At 43.7% G+C, this 22,060-nt stretch overlaps 1 protein-coding gene across 2 annotated transcripts in view; it reads right to left on the bottom strand.

Annotated features, from left to right (window-relative positions):
• LOC123499318 (dnaJ homolog subfamily C member 3-like) overlaps positions 1-22,060 on the bottom strand; it is a 215,106-nt gene that overhangs the window by 152,936 nt on the left and 40,110 nt on the right. For both annotated transcript variants that reach the window (XM_045247138.1, XM_045247139.1), the window contains exons 2-3: positions 8,478-8,588; positions 1,760-1,959 (exon numbers count right to left, since the gene is read on the bottom strand). In XM_045247138.1, the coding sequence (XP_045103073.1) occupies positions 1,760-1,959; positions 8,478-8,588 (311 nt within the window). The remainder of the gene's footprint in view (positions 1-1,759; positions 1,960-8,477; positions 8,589-22,060) is intronic.

Below are 22,060 nucleotides of genomic sequence, written 5' to 3'. Positions count from 1 at the left end.
AAGTATATTTAAATCACTCATGTAATGTAGGTTGAGCATAGAGAGTGGGTGAATACAGGCAATTTCTGGGGCTTAGCGCGAGACAGCCGGTCCTTGTGGGACGAAAAATATAACCGCCTCCAGTCCTTTAGGGTTTAAGAAAAGTGATTCATTTCAAAAAGTATCATGCATCTGAAAGATAACTATCAACCTCTATATGTACTAGGTCTACATCCCCACAGGAAAGGCAAACTGTTGAGAATACTATCTGATAATTATAAACAAGAATGTCAGACATAAAAGAATAAAAAGATGGAACCATTCCATTCTATTTTTGCATAATCCAGACATCAGTCTTATGATTACGAACAAGAGTTACTCCTAGAAGAAATTTTTTCATACTTTTATGGAAGATATCTTCAATATCATAACATCAGGTACGTATTTGCTTACACTACAAAAATAAGCTTCCTTCATTCGAGAGAATGCAGTGTGATCCAGCACCCAACTATGTAGTGGCTGACAGATGAGCCCTCCCACTAATACTGCAACATTCATTACTATAGTAAAACTGAATTGTACTGACCCGTAAGGTGTTGTTTGCCATTCTGCCAGATTTCCAACCAAAACATTCAGCCTATACTACTCGTGGTTCTTTAATCAGAGTATTATTAACAAACGGCGTTCTGAGAATATTCTGACTATTTCATTAAATAGCAGGTGATACAAATAAGTGTTATATACCAAATCAAATGAAGGTATTTCATGAATATGTATAACAATGTGGCATATCAGGACGGGCGGCATTGCCAATCGACTGGAGGCGGGATTTCCCCTGGGGGAAGGGGGAGGAGTCAGGTCACCACGCAGGTGCAAATCGACTCACTTCTCATTTGGGAGCCACTATGGAAGGATACACTGACGCATCCTCATCTGTGTGTTGTACAGCCAAACCAAGAAGTTTGTCTACAGAATTAATAAATAAAGCTCGCAAGGACCACTTTTACCAATAAATCAAGCGAGGAAGAGGACAGCAGATGCAGGTGGTATATCTGAAGGCACAGTGAAGAGGATTTGTCCCAGTGCAAACAAGATATACACCACACAGTATCACAACCTTATCAGCGTTTCTTTTCCCCACTCATTATATTACACTGGGTATCCCGAGAGAACATAATAGTAAATATTTGGTAAATTATCAGCCTCATTTTCACTTTTATAACCAGCACCTTAACTATATTTAATTTACCTATGGCATCTTCATGTCTTGTCCATCACATTTTTTTTAGCGAAGTCATGCATTAAAATAAACAAAGAACAGTTATTCCGTTTTTCTTGAAGTAATGAGAGATATGGCAGTGTCGCATGGATTATAGGCCTAGCCCTACGGGTCAGTACAATTTAGTTTTACTAAAATACATCAAAACATCTGTATCACAACTGAAGAGCACAGCCATGCCACACAACACGCTGCTCTACAACAGTAAACACTGCTATGCCACACAACACACTGCCCTCCAACAGTAAACACAGCCATACCATACAACACACTGCCCTCCAACAGTAAACACAAGCCATATCATACAACACACTGCCCTCCAACAGTAAACACAAGCCATATCATACAACACACTGCCCTCCAACAGTAAACACAGCCATACCATACAACACACTGCCCTCCAACAGTAAATACAAGACATGCCATACAACACACTGCCATCCCACAGTAACACAGCCATGCCATACAACACAATAAACACTGAGGCAAGCAGTATATTACCACATTCTCCAGGTCTATATGAGCCTCCTCCAGGCGACCCAACTTGACCAGCACTCCTCCACGTTGGGCCCGTGCTGCTGTGAAGTCTGGCTTGAGTCTGATAACCTCATCCAGATCCTGCAGTCCTGTTCGGGAGCGACCCAGGGCCAGGTAGACTGTCGCCCGGCGGTAGTAACTTAAGTAGTTGCTGGGGTCACCATCTGTGCCACAAGAACAATTACTGTGCTGCATTTTACAACGTAATATGTAACAATTTTTCTTAAATTTTTTTTATGTGGAAGGGGTGCCACCTACACCTAACCCTCCATTATCATGCCCTTCCGTTATTGTGTTTAGGTGTTATCGCGCACTTATGAAAATCTGCAAAATTCAGTTTTAGTACATCTGGAAAGTCGTTATCGCGCACCCGTAGTAGTGGTAGTAGTAGTACTACCCATATCCCAACTACACACCGATGAATGTTTAGATGGGGGAAGGAGGAGGAGGAAGAGGTGGAGAAGGAGAAATATGATGATCATGAAGAGGAGGAGGAGCCAGCAGCCAATTATCACTGTGTATTCATGTCACGTGATTTGAATAAGGGAGCTGATTGGTTCCAGTCACTCTGCTCACCACCACCACCACCACCCCTCAGTCTCGCACATGGTATTCTGTTGTTCAGAGCTGGTTTTCATTCATTTTAGATTGTCAAATGTTAATAAGTTACTCCAGTATTAATCATAGTAAATTTAAGGTAACAGGAAAATTTTTTAGGAAAATTTTGGGGTTGAGGCACCAATTTATTGATTTCCTATTTAGTCTTCACTTACGTTATTGCGTTTTCCGCTATCCCGTTTTTTTAGGCACCAATTTCGCACGATACCAAAGGGTTAGGTGTATGGGCAGCAAAACAGAAATATGAAAAACATCCTATGAGTAAAGCTGAAAACAGTAGTAGTAAAAAATGAATAAATAAAAAAAAATGAAAAGGTTGTGTCTTGAAACCTCCTTCTATAAGAGCTGAATTCACATGAAGGTGGAAATGTAGAAGCAGGCAGGGAGGTCCAGAGTTTACCTGAGAGAGAAATTATTGATTGAGAATATTGGTTAACTTGCATTAGAGAAATGGACAGAATTGGCTTGAGAGAAAAGAAAGTCTTGTTCAGCAAGCCCTCAGGAGGGGAGGCATGCAGTTAGCAAGATCAGAAGAGCAGTTGGCATGAAAATAGTGGAAGATAGAAAGAAATACAACATTGTAGTGATGAGAAAGAGACTGGAGACAGCAAGTTTATATATATATATATATATATATATATATATATATATATATATATATATATATATATATACAGAAGCTCCCCCAACTTTTGAACATAATGGGGACCGAGAGGCCGTTCGTAACTCCATTTGTTCGTATATCCAAAGTCGGGTCTCCATTGCCTTTTTTCCCATTGTTTTAAAGTTTTGTTTACATTAAGAATACCTGTACATAAATCCCAATAAGTACGACATACCTTATACAGTACCTGTAATATGTAATGCTTTTAATATTATTTGATGGTGATTCATACAACTTTAATGTAGAAACATACTTTATTTAAAAAGAAAATATATTGTAGTGGTGACTGGCTGGCGAACCGATCGATAAGATGGCGTGTGGTCAGCTGGGCAGAAAACACAACCAGGGCCGTCACACAACACGAAGCCTATCCGTTAGACTGGGGGATGACACCATACCATACTGAGAAAGATCGATAAACATGGATAGATTAACATGGCGTCGATCAATGGGGGTTGAACAGGTGCCTATAAATCTGGGATGACTAAGCGTCTGTATATCGGGGTCAAACAGCTGACATGGTTACCGCTAGGTTACAGACTCGCATTTAGGTTACACATTTTAACGTTAGGGCTATGTCAGTTACATACATGAAAGCATTTCACATGAAATATGAAACAGAAAACATTGCATGCTTGAAATATAAATGAGGAAACTCGTAAGATTTACCTTGTTCACTTGGATTTGTTGGGGGAAGTGGCGGGCGAGGAACGGGTGACGAGATGGTGGAGGGTCGTCAGCATCGCTGTCAGCGTCAGGCGTGTGGGTAGAGGATGAAGATGGCACTGGCTCATGGGTAGATGGCACTGACTGAGGAGTGGATGGTACTGTTGCCTCACGTTTATCTACCCGTTTGAAGAACCGATGAAGCGACGACTGGCTCACAGCCTTCTTTTTTTCCTCGTATATGACGCGGTAGCATTTCAGTGCATCATGAACAGCTGCTGACACCTTGGCATGTCGTTCTTCATTTGGGTCCTGTTCTTCAAAATTTGCCAAGGCTGCCTCTATGGATGCAAAAGCTTCTGCCATCTTTTTAGTTTGGAAATGTTTTGGTGGCATTTCCACTTCTTCCTCCTCTGCCTCTTCTGCCTCCTTCCTCTGCTTCTCCAATTCTCGTAGTTCATCATTAGATAGCTCCTTGTCATGGTCATCAAAGAACTCTGTGAAGTCCTGCTCCTCCAGCTCTAGCTCCAGTTTCTCACTCATGGAGATTAAATTGTCAACAACCTCCTCCTGGTCCTCCTGAATATTTTCAAACCCAGTGAAATCATGAACAACCTGAGGGCAGAGCTTTTTCCATACGGCATTCATACAGGTGGTTGTAATTTCCCACCAGGAGGTATTAATGTTTTTTATGGCATTGTAGATGTTATATGACTTCCAAAATTCGCTCAGAGTCATATCATTCTCGTCTGTTGCCTTCAGTGCCTGGCGGAAAGTGCGCCTTAGATAGTATTTTTGAACGCGTTGCGATGACTCCCTGGTCCATAGGTTGTATAATGGAGGTTGTGTTGGGTGGCAGGTAGACAACCTTGACATTAGGGTGAAAGTCATCTAGGTAAGGTGGGTGGCCAGGGGCGTTATCCAGCACCAGGAGGACGTTGAATGGAATGGAGTTGCTCGACAATACTTCTCCACCTCAGGGATAAATTGATTATAAAACCACTCCTGAAAAATCGCCTGTGTGACCCAAGCTTTAGAGTTACTCTTCCACACAACTGGAAGAGACGCCTTGGCAATGTTTTTCAGGGCTCGTGGGTTTTCCGAGGTGTACACCAGTAGGGGCTTTAATTTTAAATCACCACTAGCATTACCCCCAAGCAGTAGCGTCAGTCTGTCCTTTGCAGCTTTGAAGCCAGGCATTGTCTTTTCCTCCTTACTGATGTAGGTTCGGTCAGGCATCTTTTTCCAGTTGAGGCCAGTTTCATCCACATTGAAAATCTGTTGTGGTGTGTAGCCTCCTGGCAGATAATTTCTGCTAGTTTTCCTGGGAATTCCTCAGCTGCCTTAACATCTGCACTCGCCGCCTCACCAGACACCTTCACGTTATGCAAGTTATTGCGTGCCTTGAAGCGGTTAAACCACCCATGACTTGCAGTGAATGACACATCCTCACCATACTCAGCCTTCAGTTCATTGAATAGACTCAGGGCCTTCTCTTGAATCATCATAAGGCATAGACGTTTCCATTTCTGGATGCAGTCCTCGAACCAGACGCCGAGATGTTTTTCCATCTCCTCAATCACTTTCCCTCTCTTTTTCAATGTGATGGTTGATTGCATGGGCACTGCAGATTTCACATGTTCCACAATTTTTTCTTTGTTCTTAATAATTGTGCCTACAGTTGACCGATTCATATTAAATTCTCGTGCCACATCAGACATTTTCTCACCTTTCTCAAGCCGTTTTATGATGTCCATTTTCACCTCTAAAGTTATAGCCTGACGTTTCTTGGCACTTACACTGGCTTCACCGTTTATTTTTCACTTCACACCCGACATTTTTTATGGAATGATGCACAGGTAAAGCGAATTATGGCACAAAAATTGGCAGTACACGAGGACACAGTGAACAGATGCTTTCGTGTTTATGGCGGGAGCCTGGAGGGCAGGGGAGTGATTCGCACAGCTGAGTGAGCTCGGCAGCGCCACGGCGTGGCAGACTCATGAACTATATTTGCGCGCAGGAAATTTGAAGTTTCCTAGCATCTTTCAAACAATTTTTTGGACTTAAGTATTTAAAAGATTTGTTCGTATGTATGGAATGTTCGCAAGTCGAATGTTCGTAAGTAGGGGAGTTTCTGTATATATATACACACAGGCAACCCCCATTTAATGAAGGTTCATACAACGAAATTTCGCTACAACGAAGGTTTCGTTTTACTACCATCTGCTCGTTTAACGAACACCAAACTCACTTTAACGAAGTTTTATCCAGGTAATTTTTTCCAAATTTGAAAGCCCACCGTATCATGCAAGCTGACAGGCTTTTGAATACACCAGGAGCTACTGGTACTAAGGCTTGCCTCAGGAGAAATCCTGAGACACTTGTAGAATAAAGATCAAGATCAAGCCTCTTGTGGACAACACAGGCGCTGCCGATACAGAAGCCTGACTCAGAAGAAATTCTGCATCACCTGTAGCATCAAGATCAAGATCAAGATCACGTGCACCACTCACTCCCCAGTCAAAACATAACAGCATCACCAGCAGCTCATCTTCCCTAGTTCAACTTACCACCAAAACGCCCTGCAATGTGGCCTAACATTCCTAAGAAGACCAGGAAGTGTCTTACTCTCGAAGTGAAGCTAGATATTATTCACAGACAAGAGAGAGGCCAGAAAACTAATAACATTGTTTGCCACCATCTTGACTCCATCTACTATCTACTATTTTCAAGTCAGCAGACTCTATTAAGAAGGCTGGTGAGACCGCATCTTCCTTGAAAGCTAAAAGAACCACCTGAACTCGTGACTCTACAATGGATAAAATGGAAAGTCTTGTGGAAATGTGGTACATAAGTTTTGAATGCGGTACAATGATGTGCACTTTGTTTACATTCCACAGGTTGCCGGTTAGTGTATTTCCCGTTTCACTCTCCCTCCCTTCATAAAGTTAAGATCATCAACATTATAAAGTTACGTACATACATACATTAGTGTACATCATAATGACAAATTAAACTACCTAAATGTTTAACTTCATAATTTTTACTTTCATTAAACCTTTTACTGTACTATGATGCACTCTCACTTTGCTTACTCTCAATGGAAGTTCAAATCAGGGGTTAAACTTGTTATAATCGGTTCGCTTAACGAAATTTCGCTTAACAAAGTGTTTTTTAGGAACATAACCCCTTCGTTAAGCAGGGGTTGCCTGTATGTATGTATGTATGTATATGTGTATTTATATATATATATATATATATATATATATATATATATATATATATATATATATATATATATATATATACAGGAAGGGAAAGAAAAAAAAAAAAAGCCCACTTGAATGCCAATTTCCTTAGGAAAAAAAAAAAAAAAAAAAAAAAAGAGGTTTGAACAAATGTCTTGTAGACTCCTCCTTAAAAGAAGTCAAGTCATAGGAAGACAGAAATACAGAGGCAGGCAGGGAGTTCCAGAGTTTACCCGAGAAAGTTATGAATGACTGAGAGTACTTGTTAAATCTTGCATTAGCGATTTGGACAGAATAGGGGTGAGAGGAAGAAGAAAGCCTTGTGTAACGAGACTGCAGGATGAGGGGAGGCATGCATTTAGCAAGATCAGTAGAGCAGTTAACATGAAAACAGTGATAAATGATAACAAGAGATGCAACATTTTAGCAGTGAAAAAGAGGCTAAACACAGTCAGTCAGAGGAGGGAAGCTGACAAGACAAAAAGCTTTTGATCCCACCCTATCTAATAAAACTGTGTGAGTGAACCCTCCCCCCCCAAACATGTAAAGACTACTCCATACAAGCATGGATAAGGCCCTTGTACAGAGCTAGCAGTTGGAGGGATGAGAAAAACTTGTGGAGACACCTCAGAACGCCTAACTTCATAGAAGCTGTTTTAGCGAGAGATGAGATGTGAAGTTTCCAGTTTAGATTATGAGTAAAGGACGGACTGAGGATATTCAGTGTATGAAAGGGGCACAGTTGAGTGTCATTGAAGAGGAGGGGATAGTTGTCTGGAAGGTTGTGTTGAGTTGATAGATGGAAAAACTGAGTTTTTGAGGCATTGAACAATATCAAATTTTCTCTGCCCCAATTGAAAATCTTAGAAAGATCAGAAGTCAGGCATTCTGTGGTGTCCCTGCAAGATCTGTTGAATTCCTGAAGGGTTGGAGGAGAGGATAAGATGAAGAAGTTTTGATTCCACCATCTAAAAGAACAGTATGAGTGGAATCCATGTATGCTTCAAGCATATGAAGTATATTCCATACATCGACAGATAAGGTCCCTGGGGAATGAGAAAAACTAGTGGAGACGACTAAGGGTGCTCAACTACACAGAAGCTGTTTTAACTAAACATGTAAAGTTACATGCTTAAATTATAAGTATAGGACAGACTGAGGATGATGTGTGTCAATGAAGAGAGGATAGTTATGTGGAAGGTTGTGTTGAGTTGATAAATAGAAGAATCAAACAATACTAAGTTTGCTTTCCTGCAATCAGAACCCTTACGGATATTTAAAGTACTAAGATTTTCCAATATTAGTTTAATTCCTGGCTAGGATGTATCTCAAGTATGAGTTGAATCAGGTAGGGCAGTTCACAGCAAGCAATTCACGCATCAACAAGTAATGAATGTGGCAGTGGAGGGGACTGCCCATTCTTGGACATCTATGAAGCAGGTAAGGAAAAGAACAAAGGAAAAGAGATACAACAGTCACTTACCAATGGCAGCATGGAAGTGAGAGAGTGCATCATGAAGCTGTCCCTTGGCCAGCATTTGTACACCCATCTCCAGGTGTCTGTCGATCTCTGCAGCACTGGTACATTCTACCTCTGTTGGACAGATGACAACTATAACCACCTTGCATGATCAAAGATGCTACACATTATTCAGCAACTGTACATTGATAGAACACAGAGTTCTCTCTGAAGCTATGGTAAATGAGTAAGCAGTTAATTTTTACCATAAATTCCTTTAAAAATAATGACATCAAACTTCCACATACAACAAACAAATATGTAACAGAATACACAAGGCAATTATGGTTCAACATTATTCTCAATACACGATTTCAAACCATATCACAACACAATCCTAAAACAAAACAAATACCTGATGATAAGACACAACAATCATACAAGTAACAGTAAAAACCAATAACCTCGATCTTCTCAGTATATTCTCAGCCTAAGTATACTCCTAGAAAAGTTTGTTCAGGAAGTCAATATGTGCCACATTTCATAACAGCAACAACAACAACAACAACAACAACAACAACAACAATAATAATAATAATAATAATAATAATAATAATAATAAAATAATAATAATAACAACAACAAAATACAGAAAAAAAAATTGAGAAAATAACATTCAGATATTTATAGTGTTCAAAATGGTACATCTTTGGAACCAACCACACAATTTTGATGAAAGTATGGCTTACTTGAGTATAAACTGAACTCTTAATAATGTTACATAATGTCAGTTGTTGGCAAAACAAAAAATACAGCTTTCTTGAATTTGAGTTAGACTGCATTAACTTCAACCACTTGAGCACTTCCAGAGGAGTGTTTTTGTGCCTCTACGACAGAGGAATGGTATGATAATATAGTTGTATGCCTAACTCAGTATGGGCAGGGATGGTGTTTATTGATTTCAAGGAACTAACACTTGACATGCTCTTCCATTCGTATTTTATGGATCTTAAAACATATATACTATGAATTATCTATCATACTGAAACATTGGAAATATACTATAAAATGAATGCATATTACATAACACACATAATATTTGTACACAAATAACCTACCAGAGTAAATATGCAGACTTAATATCTTTGTGATTATGAGGCCCATCATGCAAGAATAAGATAAAATATAGTTTTTTAAAGTAATAACTTTTTTTGTGAATATACTTACCCATATATAATTACATGTGCCTACATGCCATTATTCCCACACTCAGCACAGAAAATCAACCAGCACCTCTATATATAGAGATCATGCCTATAGAAGTTCCACATCACCTCTACGCGTATGCGCATCGGGAACTACCAGCCCAGCTGGCCAACCCTACCTCAGATCCTTTCTGCCAAAATTGACAGAAACACAGAGGGGAGGGAGGTAGGGAACCTCTTACTATGTAATTACATATGGGTAAGGATATTCACAAAAAGTTTTTTCTTTAAAAAACTATTTTGTTGCTACATATACTAAATACCCATATGTAATTACATATGCCAGATTCCCAAGTATAGGTGGGAGGGTGTAACAGAAACCCGAAGATAGCAGACATGATCTTCAAAATACCCAAAAATGGAAAAATAAAGTATCCGTAAATCTTGTTGCTGATAACAAGGAAAGACCAGAATGAAACTAAACAAGCATCAGTGAACAACCCTCAGCGCTGAAACTATTGGCCCAAGGGAAAAAGTATCTAAATACCTGAGTAACATCTCTTAGGTAAAAGGAGGCAAAGGTGGTCATACTCTTCCACGTACCAGCCTTGAGGACCAAGTCCAGACTCTTAACTTTTCTAAAGAGAACACTGGTCACAATTGCTCGAACCTCATGTGAGTTCACTTTCAGAAGGCGCGACTCCTCCTCCGAGACACTCACATAGGCCCTCCGAATCACCTGACAAATCCACTTAGGCATAGTATGAGGGTGGACAGCTCGTCTAGGATCTGAAACCGTGACCAACAACTTAGAGCAGGATGGCCAACAATCCCTAGACCTGCGAAGATACTCACAGACCGCCCAAAATGGACAAAGAAGGAGGTCTACCTCATCTTCCCCAACAAAATCAAGAAGAGCAGGAATTGTGAATTCGTCAAATGAATGCTGGCCCGGACACTGAGTCTTAGCCAGGAAATTGTGGACAAAGGAAAAGGTCATGGACGTCCATCCCTTAGAATGACGCACCTCAGCCGACAGGCCGTGAAGCCCACTAACCCAACAAGCTGATGCGAGCGCCAGAAGAAACACGGTCTTAAGCGAGACATCCCTCAATGAGGCTGACCACAAGGGCTTATAAGGAGGATGTAACAAGGATCGAAGGACCAGTGAAAGGTCCCAGGCAAGTAACCGAGGCAAACAAGGTGGACAAGAGACCACAAAGGAGCACAACAGAGAAGAAAGGTCTGGATTGGTGGAAAGGTCTGTGCCTGACTGATGCAGAACAGGAGCTAGGGCACAATGATAACCCCTAATTGCTGGCACTGACAGGCGCTTTGACTCAAAAAGGAAAATGAAAAAGTCTGCCAGTTGCACTACACAGGCAGAGCACGGATCCAAACCCCCTTGACTTACACCAACCACAAAAGACTCTTCACTTCGCCTGGTAAACTGAGGCAGAGGACTGCCTGACTGGTCGAGACATGAACTTAGCAGCCTTGCGCGAAAAACCTTGTGCTCGGAAGAGACGCTGGAGAGTCGCCACGCGTGAAGATGGAGCTTTTCTAAGGAACCGTGGAAGAGGGGATGGTGAGGTTGTCGAAGGAGAGTACACCACATGGAAAGAACCCAAGGAGTGTCCACGAGCAGGTCCAGCAACAAGGGAAGTCAGTTTCCCTGAGGCCAAAGAGAAGCCACTAGTGTCATACGCACTGCCTGTGACTCGCGAACCCTCACCAGAACACGGGGAATCAGAGCGAACGGTGGAAAGGCGTAGCTACAGATCCAGACCATCCCATGGAAAATAGAACGCATCCTGTCACCAGGCTCCCTGATCCGGAAGAAGAGAAACATACAGGGGCAGACGACGAGTCAGTGCTGTGGCAAACAGATGTGAGGAGATCCCCACACCTGGAAGAGTTTCCTGCAAATTTCGGGATGTAGGGTCCACTCTGAACTGACACACTCCTGACTGAGCACATCTCCAATTACATTGCAGCGTCCTGGAATGAAAATAGGGCACAGAAAGATGGACAACGAGTGCCTCCTGAGATAGGCGACCACTGTTGAGTTGTCGGACATCAAAGACACCACTGATCCCATCAAGGCCTGCTGAAAACTCTGGAGAACCCGGAAGACTGCCAAGAGCTCCAGATGATTTATGTGGAGCCCCTGCTCCTCCACAGTCCAGACTCCAGAAGCCAGAGAATCTCCCAGATGAGCTCCCCACCCGAGCCAGGAAGCATCTGAGAACAGGGTTTGTTCTGGGGACGGCACTACAAATGGGGCGCCTTTCAGAAGCTGATCCGGAACCAACCACCAAGCAAGGTCTTGCAAATACTGACGCTTGGAGCCACTCGCCACCAATCTGGGTTGGAAGCAGCCCGCCAATGCCTCTTTAGGCACCACTGCAGAGCCCACCTGGCACTAACTGTGCTAGGGATGCAAGATGTCCCAGCAAAGACCTCCAGAGAGACACTGGTGGAGCCTTGGCTAGCAGAAACTGTAGGGCAACTGCCTGAAATCGGTTGACCTGATCTGGTGACGGGAAGACTCAGGCTCTGACGGTGTCAAGAACCATACCCAAAAACTGCTTCCTCTGGCTAGGAGACAGATCAGATTTGGCCCAGTTGACCTGAATCCCCACTCGAGAACACAGAAGCAGAAGAGACCGGACATTGTTGAGGCATGAAGCCCAAGAAGGACCGGAAATCAGCCAATCATCCAGATAATGACGCAAGGGTATACTAAGGCGATGAGCCCAAGCCGACACGGAAGCCATCACCTTGGTGAAGACCTGAGGAGCCGTGGCAAGGCCGAAGCACAGAGTCCGAAACAGGTAAACTCTACCCTGCCAGACGAACTGCATGCACTTGCGTGACTGAGGGAGGACAGGAACCTGATAGTAAGCGTCCCGCAGGTACAAGGACACCATCTACTCGCCCTCGGCCATTGACTCCAGCACTGACGAAACTGTCTCCATGCGGAAGTGGATCACCACCAGGAAACGATTTAAGACCGAAAAGTCGCAAATTGGTCTCCAGCCCCCTGTGGACTTGGGCACAAGGAAGATGCGAGAATAGAACCCAGCCTGAGGGTCTATCACCGGTTCTATAACTCCCTTTATCAGCATCTCGGAAACTGCGGCCTCCAGAGCTGAATGACGGTCTGAGCCCTCCCTGTATGCCGGAAACTCCACAGGCGTGCTCGAGAGGGGCGGATCCCTGAGGAAGGGGAGAACGTAACCATACCGAAGGGTCTTGACCACCCACTCGCAGGCCCTGATGTTCTCCCACTCCTGCCAGTGCCACTGCAGACAAGCCCCAACTAGCAGCGGCACCTCCACAGCATCCCTAGCGAGAGCCCCAACAACCCCTTGAGCGGCCACGGAAGATTCCTCGAGACCGAAAGAAACCGCTCACCTTAAGAGCAGGAGGCGGCAGAACCAAAGGCAGTGCAGCTGGCACAAGGCGTCGGGAACCAACGGCCCCACTGGCCTTAGCCCTGACGCCCTGAGCTGAGGAAGCCAAGCCACGAGCAATCTGGGAAACGAGTGACCGTTGCAAGGACTCAAGCTCCCTCTGCTCCACTGTTGCAAGAGTCTGACCATCAAAAAGGTGGGGGCCAATGGGGGAAGACATCAACTGCCGTCTCTCCCAATCACCGTAAGTATTAGGAAGGTTTCTCACCACAGCTTGCCTGCGTAACATCATCATCCTCAAATGGAGCATTTCACAGTGCTGCATAATATCTAAATTTGCCCTGGCAAGAGCTCCCAAGCAGTCCAAACCTCTCTGGGGTGCAGCACTGGAAAGGCCAGCAAAGGCCCCCAGAACCTGATCCGTCCAGGAAGTGATATCAACCAGAGTACTCAAAAAACCCTCTAACTGAGTAGCCATACACCAGGGAAGACTCACAGACAGATCTTTACTCTCCACCAAATGAAGCAGCTCATCACTGAGAGAAGGAGACCCACAGGAATCTCCTTCTGGAGTGTACCACCTCTCCGCCCTTGAAGCCCACCTCCTGGGTAAGGTGAACCTGGCAGAAGCTGGATTAGAGATCCCCAGGGAACAGTCCAGCTGTTCCCTGCGAAACTCCAGAGCCAGAGGAGAACGAGGCAGCACCAAGGGAGTGGGGCCAGGCCGTGAAGTCCCCGAGGTGTGCTCGACCCTAGTCTGAAGAGTGGAGGCAAGAGAAGAGGGCATGGGGAGACCCAAGGACTCTCTCACTGAGGTAATGAGCTCACAAAAGGAGGATCCACCCTCCTCATCCGGAGAGCCAGCCTCCCCTGTGGGAACGTCATCAAAAACCTCATCCACCTCTTCAGAAAACAAAGACCAGCCCGTGTCAGCAGCCTGACTAACTACTGCACCACCAGGGTCCGCGCCCGCAGCAACTGGCCGGGACAGGACCTGCAAGGACATTGACCCATGCAGCCAATCAACATGAGGCAGGCCCATGGAAGACACACCCGCTGAGCCTGCAAAATTGTCATCCCCTGGCAACCCACCAGGGAGTGGTGCTGCATGAAGTCCTGTTTCTCCGCCACCAACTAGGCCCAAGGAGGAGACTGGCCCGGCGGGAGCTGGCTCCCTACAAATACCCGAGGCCTTACCAGAGAGAGGAGCAGCGCATAGACTCAATCCACTGACCCCAAGACCAGCCACGGAAGAAACAGGATCAGCGGGAGCCTGCAAACCACTCAATCCCGGAGCCACACTGGGGAGCGGGCTGCACGCAAGCTCATTTCACCGAGACCTAAAAACTCCCTGGAAGCACCTGACACAGCTGGAGTCTGCACCACACTCACTGCTGGGGTCACGGTAGGGAGCAGGGCCACACTGAAGCTCACACCCCTGAAGCCAGAAAAGTCCAAGGAAGAGCCTGAAACAGCGGAGGACTGGACCCCTTCCCTCCCAGAGCCAGACTAGGGAGAGGGGCTGCACATACTCTAACTCCACTGAGCCCAGAAAACTCTGTGGAAGGGCCAGGAACAGCGGGAGAAGGCACGCCACTCACTACCGGCGGCGGGGGCAGAAAGCGGGACTGCACGCAAACTCACTCCCCTGACCGCCAACTCTGGGGTGAGGCTAGGAACAGAGGGAGCCTGCCCCCCACTCACTCCTGGAGCCAAACCTGGGAGAGGAGACACACTGAGACTTGCTCCACTACTACCAGCAGCCACCACCGAAGGGCCTGAGCCAGGGGAAGACCGGGGCCCTGCTACACCTGGCACCAACCTGGGGGCTGAACGCACACTCGCTCCGCCATCTGCAAACACTGAAAACGCGGAACCAGAGGCAGGGGGCAACAAAACCACTAACAACTGGCCAATAGAAGCCTTCATAGCAGCCAGATCAACCTCTACAGCAACAAACTTGCTTGCCCAAGGGGCCTCAGAAGCCGGCTCCTGCCGGCGAGAACACTTCTCACTGGAACCACCAGACGACTTGGCCCGCTTCTTCTCCTTAGCAGAACGCTTCTCAGCATCCTTCACATACGCTTGGAACTGGAGAAGGGAGAGGTGGGAACACTGACTACACCGGTCTTCGGCTGAACACATGGTGGGCCGACAAGACACACAGCGGGAATGCGGCTCTAAAGCCTCGCCTGGCAACCACCTTTTGCATCCAACACAACTCCGAGCTGCCATGGCAACTCAGGGAGAAGTAGAAATGGAAGCGACAAAGAAGCAGGCACAAAAGAAAGACAGGAAGAAGCAAGAAGAGGCACAGGTGAACAGCATGCCGAGCACAGAAAGGATCTGAGCTAGGGTTGGCCAGCTGGGCTGGTGGTTTCCGGTGTGCATGTGCACAGAGGTGACATGGAATTTCTATAGGCACGATCTCTATATATAGAGGTGCTGGTTGATTTTCTGTGCTGAGTGTGGGAATAATGGCATATAGGCACATATGTAATTACATATGGGTAATTAGTATATGTAACAATAATTATTTTACACACACTCTGTAGTGAGTGTGGTGGTCAGCACGTTTGGCTCACAATTGAAAAGGCTGGGTTCAAGACCTGGGTGCAGCAAAGCAATAGGAAAGTCTCTCAATGTGTACCTCCTGCTCTCCTAGTAGTAAGTAGATACGAGATATAACCTAAGGGGTTGTGCCCTCGCTGTCCAGGTGTATGGTGTGTGTGGTCTCAGTCCTACCAAAGACTGGTCTCTATGAGCTCTGAGCTCCTGTAAAGTAACAGCTAGCTGTATGATCAGCAGAATACCATAGGTGAATGAATGATACCCACCTACCTACATACAAATACAAAAGATCTGCCCTTGAGCTTGTCATTTTCCCCCAGCTAAACAAAAAGGCATTATTTATTTCCTTACATTTTTCTCTTGATTCATAGGAATATTTGATCAATTTGATAAAAACAAAAAATAATGTAGTGGAAACCGTTACTCCTTTGATACTCATAGCAGTGGTGAAAATCAGCAAGGAACAGATGTGGTACATTGTCACAGATAATGAAGCTCCGATCATGACCATCCACAGACAAAGGGGCGGGCTCACAAGCATGCTGAGGCTTAACACATGTATTTGAAGTGACGAGATGAAATGGAAGAACAGAAGCGGGAACAGAAGTTTGAGTTGCAAAGACATGTGGCTTTTAATACGTCATTTTGTTTCTTTATTTCTTGTATCTCCTCCTTTAATCTCTGATTGATTGCACTGATCTTATCACATTCTACTAATCTCAATTTCAGCTTAGTATTTTCTATTGTCAGTTTGTCCTGCTTGTCCATTAAACTCAACATCACTTCCTTCATGTACCTTAACTTCCTTTCTAGTACGTTGATCAACCTCCTCATACTACCTCTTTCGTTCCTAAATCCAGAAAAATCCTAGTCCATAATACCCTCAGTCAGTTTCCTTAGTCCAACAGGTGTTTCAATGTACTGCTGGTATTCACAAGATGGCGTATGTTTTGATTCTATCATACGTCTGGCAGAGCTACTCTGTTCCATCTCTCTCATTTTTTTTTTTTTCTGTCTACTGTCATACCTCGCCGAACACAAATCTCGCGTATACACGAATCGGTAAAATATACCATATTTCGCCGAGCACAACTTTGACTTGCAATTGCACGATTTGGTCTCCATTTGAATCTCTCACTGGTCCTGGTGGATGCACGTGACCTCCCCTCCCAAGCATCTTGGACTCCCCCCGGGGCTGGCGGTAGCACGCTGCCTCGCGCCACTCGCTCTCTCCTTGTCGTGCTGTTGTGTGCAGACGTGGTTCCCTTGCGCTCTCTTGATTTCATCTTAGCCATGGCCAGTCAGAGGCCCATCACTTTGTATTTCAAGCCCTCTCCAACCAGAAAATAAACTAAATAAGGTACAGTAATACTCCGCTTAACGAACATTTGTCTAACGAATTTCCAGTTTAACGTACTATATAAAGTTAGACCAAAAAGTCCACATAACGTACAACCACATCCGTTTTAGCGAATTTTCTGTGTTTGAATTTGCCAGGTGAGGGACCAAACGCAGCAGCTTCGTTGAGATTGTCTGGCTCCCTGCTTGTCTCTAGCGCTCCTGGAGCTGGATCCAAGATTCTTTAACAGCCTCAGAGCAACCTCCTGCCGCAAAATGGGACGGTGATGAGGTTGATGGGAACACCACCTCTGGAGGTGGTGTTACTGTCTTATATATGCATTTATGTTCACAAAACAACATTTGTAATAGCTTTTTTACAAACCTTGCCCCCAAGAAAGGATTGTTTTGTAATGCAGAGTGAAATCTTACATGGAATACCAAAAAATAAAGCAGAGATGATGAGATCGGCCACAGACGGCGGAGACTCCGACGACTTGGCCGCTTCTTCTTTTTTGGGACCTTTTTAGCTTGGCGTGTTGTCTTTCACTCCTCTCTTGCCTGCTATAATGGATATCATATCTTAGTATTCATATACGCTCATGCCATGAGGATAACCTGGACTCTGTGGCAGTGAGTGATAGTGAATTACTAATGAAATACCGCGGTATTTCATTAGTAATTCACTATCACTATTTCCTATGGGAAAATTACATCCGCTTAACAAATTTTCGGCCTATGAACAGCTTTGACATCCCCTATCCTGTTCGTTAAGCAGAGTATTACTGTACTAGCACTGTACTTAAAAATAAAATGTGTGTTTGGTACTTCATTTATTGTTTTTTTTTTTTCAGTTTTTGGTAGTTTTTTTTTTTTGGAGGATCTGGGAACCTAACCCCTATTTTCGCATAGGGCCTATTATTTGCCCAACACGAATCTCGCTGTGCACGACAAGCTCAGGAACCTAACTGTCGTGTTGAGCGAGGTATGACAGTATATGATCCGAAACTTATTCAATATGGAGACCGGAGAATTTATGGCCCACTCCCCACCTGTATATATGTCTAGGTCAGGCCCCAGCTCCTGTTGTAGCTTTTCCCTGCGAGTTGCTCAGAAATGTCTTGACGGCACGGTGTCTTGCAAGTGTGTGTGTGTGTGTGTGTGTGTGTGTGTGTGTGTGTGTGTGTGTGTGTGTGTGTGTGTGTGTGTGTGTTTGTGTGTGTGTTTGTGTGTGTGTGTATTTACCTAGTTGTAGTTTTACAGGGCCTGGGCTTTATGCTCGTGTGGTCCCGTCTCCATATCAACACTTATCCAATTTTTCTTTAAAACTATGTATGTGTTTGTGTGTGTGTGTGTGTGTGTGTGTGTGTGTGTTTGTGTGTGTATATGTGTATGTGTATGTGTAATTCACTGTTTGATCTGCTGCAGTCTCTGACGAGACAGCCAGACGTTACCCTACGGAACGAGCTCAGAGCTCATTATTTCCGATCTTGGGATAGGTCTGAGACCAGGCACACACCACACACTGGGACAACAAGGTCACAACTCCTCGATTTACATCCCGTACCTACTCACTGCTAGGTGAACAGGGGCTACACGTGAAAGGAGACACACCCAAATATCTCCACCCGGCCGGGGAATCGAACCCCGGTCATCTGGCTTGTGAAGCCAGCGCTCTAACCACTGAGCTACCGGGCCGTGTGTGTGTGTGTGTGTGTGTGTGTGTGTGTGTGTGTATTTACCTAGTTGTAGTTTTACAGGGCCTGGGCTTTATGCTCGTGTGGCCCGTCTCCATATCTACACTTATCCAATCTTACTTTAAAAGTGTGCACACTCGTTGCAGACACTACTTCTTCATCTAAACTGTTCCACGTCTCAATACATCTCTGCGGGAAACTATATTTTTAATATCTCTCAGACACCTTCCCTTTCTCAGCTTTTTACTATGCGATCTTGTGCTTCGGATGTCATATTCTTCTCTCAGGATCAGTTTCTCATTATCCACTTGGTCCATTCCGTTGATCAATTTATAGACTTGTATCAGGTCTCCTCTCTCCTTCTTTGTTCCAAGGTTGGTAGACCCATAGCCTTTAGTCTCTCCTCATATGTCATCCCTTCAAGTTCTGGGACCATTCTTGTAGCCATTTTTTGTAGCCTCTCCAATTTCCTTATGTGTTTCTTTTTATGAGGGGTCCACACTACTCCTGCATATTCCAATCTGGGTCTTATTATAGTATTTATCAATTTCTTCATCATTTCTTTGTCCATGTAGTGAAATGCTACTCCAATATTCCTCAGCAAATTATATGTTTCTCTAAAAATTCTATCAATATGGCTTACTGGTTGATTGTTTTCTTCCATCGTCACTTCTAAGTCCTTTTCCTTTTTGACTTTCTCCAGTTCTACTCCATCTCCCATCTTATAGATTCCCACAGGTCGTCTTTCACTCTTTCCCATTTCCATGACATGGCTTTTGTTCACATTGAATTCCATTTCCACTTCTTACTCCATTCCCAGATCTTATTTAGGTCTTCTTGCAGTATTTCACAATCCTCCTTTTGCTTTATAACTCTGCACAATTTCATATCATCCGCAAACAAATTTATGTAGCTGTTCACTCTTTCTGGCATGTCGTTAATATAAATGAGGAAAAGTACTGGTGCCAATACTGACCCCTGTGGCACTCCACTTTCTACTGCTCTCCACTTGGACTTCATATCTTTAACTACCGTCCTTATTTCTTTCCCCCTCAAATAATTTTCTATCCATCTCAATGTGCTTCCTTTTAAGCCACCCTTCTCCTCTAACTTCCACATTAATCTTGCGTGTGGCACTTTGTCAAACGCCTTTTTTAAATCCAAATAGATGCAGTCAACCCATCCCTCTCTCTCTTGTACTCTATCAACTATTCTAGAATAGAAACTCAATAAATTAGTTACACAAGACCGTCCTTTTCTAAAACCAAATTGGTTATTTGATATTAATTTGTTGTCTTCAAGGAACTCGATCCATTGTTTCTTTATTATTCTTTCACACATCTTGCATATTACACTAGTTAGTGATACCGGTCTGTAATTTAAAGGTTCTTCTTTCCTTCCGCTCTTATATATGGGAACCACCTCAGCTCTTTTCCATTCTACTAGCACTGTTTCATTTTCTATTGAGCATTTTATGATGTTGTATATAGGACTTGCTAGTTCTTCCCTACATTATTTCAGTATTCTGCCTGAGACTTCATCCGGTCCCATTGCCTTCTCTTCATCCAGTTCCTTCATTAACTCTTTTATTTCAAGCTTGGTTACTTTAATCTCTTTCATATAGATTGTCTCTCTATTACCCTGTGGCCTCTCAAATTTGGATTCTTTAGTAAAGACCTCCTGGAATTTTTTATTTAATAGTTCTGCCATACTATTTGGGTCTTCCACCATCCCGTGTGTGTGTGTGTGTGTGTGTGTGTGTGTGTGTGTGTGTGTGTGTGTGTGTGTGTGTGTGTGTGTGTGTGTGTGTGTGTGTGTGTGTGTGTATTTACCTAGTTGTAGTTTTACAGGGCCTGGGCTTTATGCTCGTGTGGCCCTGTCTCCATATCTATACTTATCCAATCTTACTTTAAAAGTGTGCACACTCGATGCAGACACTACTTCTTCATCTAAACTGTTCCACGTCTCAATACATCTCTGCGGGAAACTATATTTTTTAATATCTCTCAGACATCTTCCTTTTCTCAGCTTTTTACTATGCGATCTTGTGATTTGGATGTCATATTCTTCTCTCAGGATCAGTTTCTCATTATCCACTTGGTCCATTCCGTTGATCAATTTATAAACTTGAATCAGGTCTCCTCTCTCCCTTCTTTGTTCCAGGGTTGGTAGATCCATAGCCTTTAGTCTCTCCTCATATGTCATCCCTTCAAATTCTGGAACCATGCATAGCTATTCTTTGTAGCCTCTCCAATTTCCTTATGTGTTTCTTTTTACGAGGGGTCCACACTACTCCTGCATATTCCAATCTGGGTCTTATTATAGTACTTATCAATTTCTTCATCATTTCTTTGTCCATGTAGTGAAATGCTACTCCAATATTCCTTAGCAAATTATGTTTCTCTAAAAATTCTATCAATATGGCTTACTGGTTGATTGTTTTCTTCCATTGTCACTCCTAAGTCCTTTTCCTTTTTGACTTTCTCCAGTTCTACTCCATCTCCCATCTTATAGATTCCCACAGGTCGTCTTTCACTCTTTCCCATTTCCATGACATGACTTTTGTTCACATTGAATTCCATTTCCCACTTCTTACTCCATTCCCAGATCTTATTTAGGTCTTGTTGCAGTATTTCACAATCCTCCTTTTGCTTTATAACTCTGCACAGTTTCGTATCGTCCGCAAACAAATTTATGTAGCTGTTCACTCCTTCTGGCATGTCGTTAAAATAAATGAGGAAAAGTATTGGTGCCAATACTGACCCCTGTGGCACTCCGCTTTCTACTGCTCTCCACTTTGACTTCATATCTTTAACTACCGTCCTTATTTCTTTCCCCCTCAAATAATTTTCTATCCATCTCAATGTACTTCCTTTTAAGCCACCCTTCTCCTCTAACTTCCACAGTAATCTTGCATGTGGCACTTTGTCAAACATCTTTTTTAAATCCAAATAAATGCAGTCAACCCATCCCTCTCTCTCTTGTACTCTATCAACTATTCTAGAATAGAAACTCAATAAATTAGTTACACAAGACCGTCCTTTCCTAAAACCAAATTGGCTATTTGATATTAATTTGTTGTCTTCAAGGAACTCAATCCATTGTTTCTTTATTATTCTTTCACACATCTTGCATATTACACTAGTTAGTGATACCGGTCTGTAATTTAAAGGTTCTTCCTTCCTTCCGCTCTTATATATGGGAACCACCTCAGCTCTTTTCCATTCTACTGGTACTGTTCCATTTTCTATTGAGCATTTTAATAATAATAATAATAATAAACGGTTTATTAGTTAGGCAATGTAAAAAATTACACTGAAAATGTACAAGAGGGGGGGGACATTAACACAATGAACTAAAAATGCTTAACCTAACTA

This window comes from Portunus trituberculatus, chromosome 49 (genome assembly GCF_017591435.1).
Source record: "Portunus trituberculatus isolate SZX2019 chromosome 49, ASM1759143v1, whole genome shotgun sequence".
Taxonomy (NCBI): Eukaryota; Metazoa; Arthropoda; class Malacostraca; order Decapoda; family Portunidae; genus Portunus; species Portunus trituberculatus.
The sequence above is the reverse complement of the archived record's forward strand: the minus strand, read 5'-3'. Positions and strand labels throughout refer to the sequence as shown.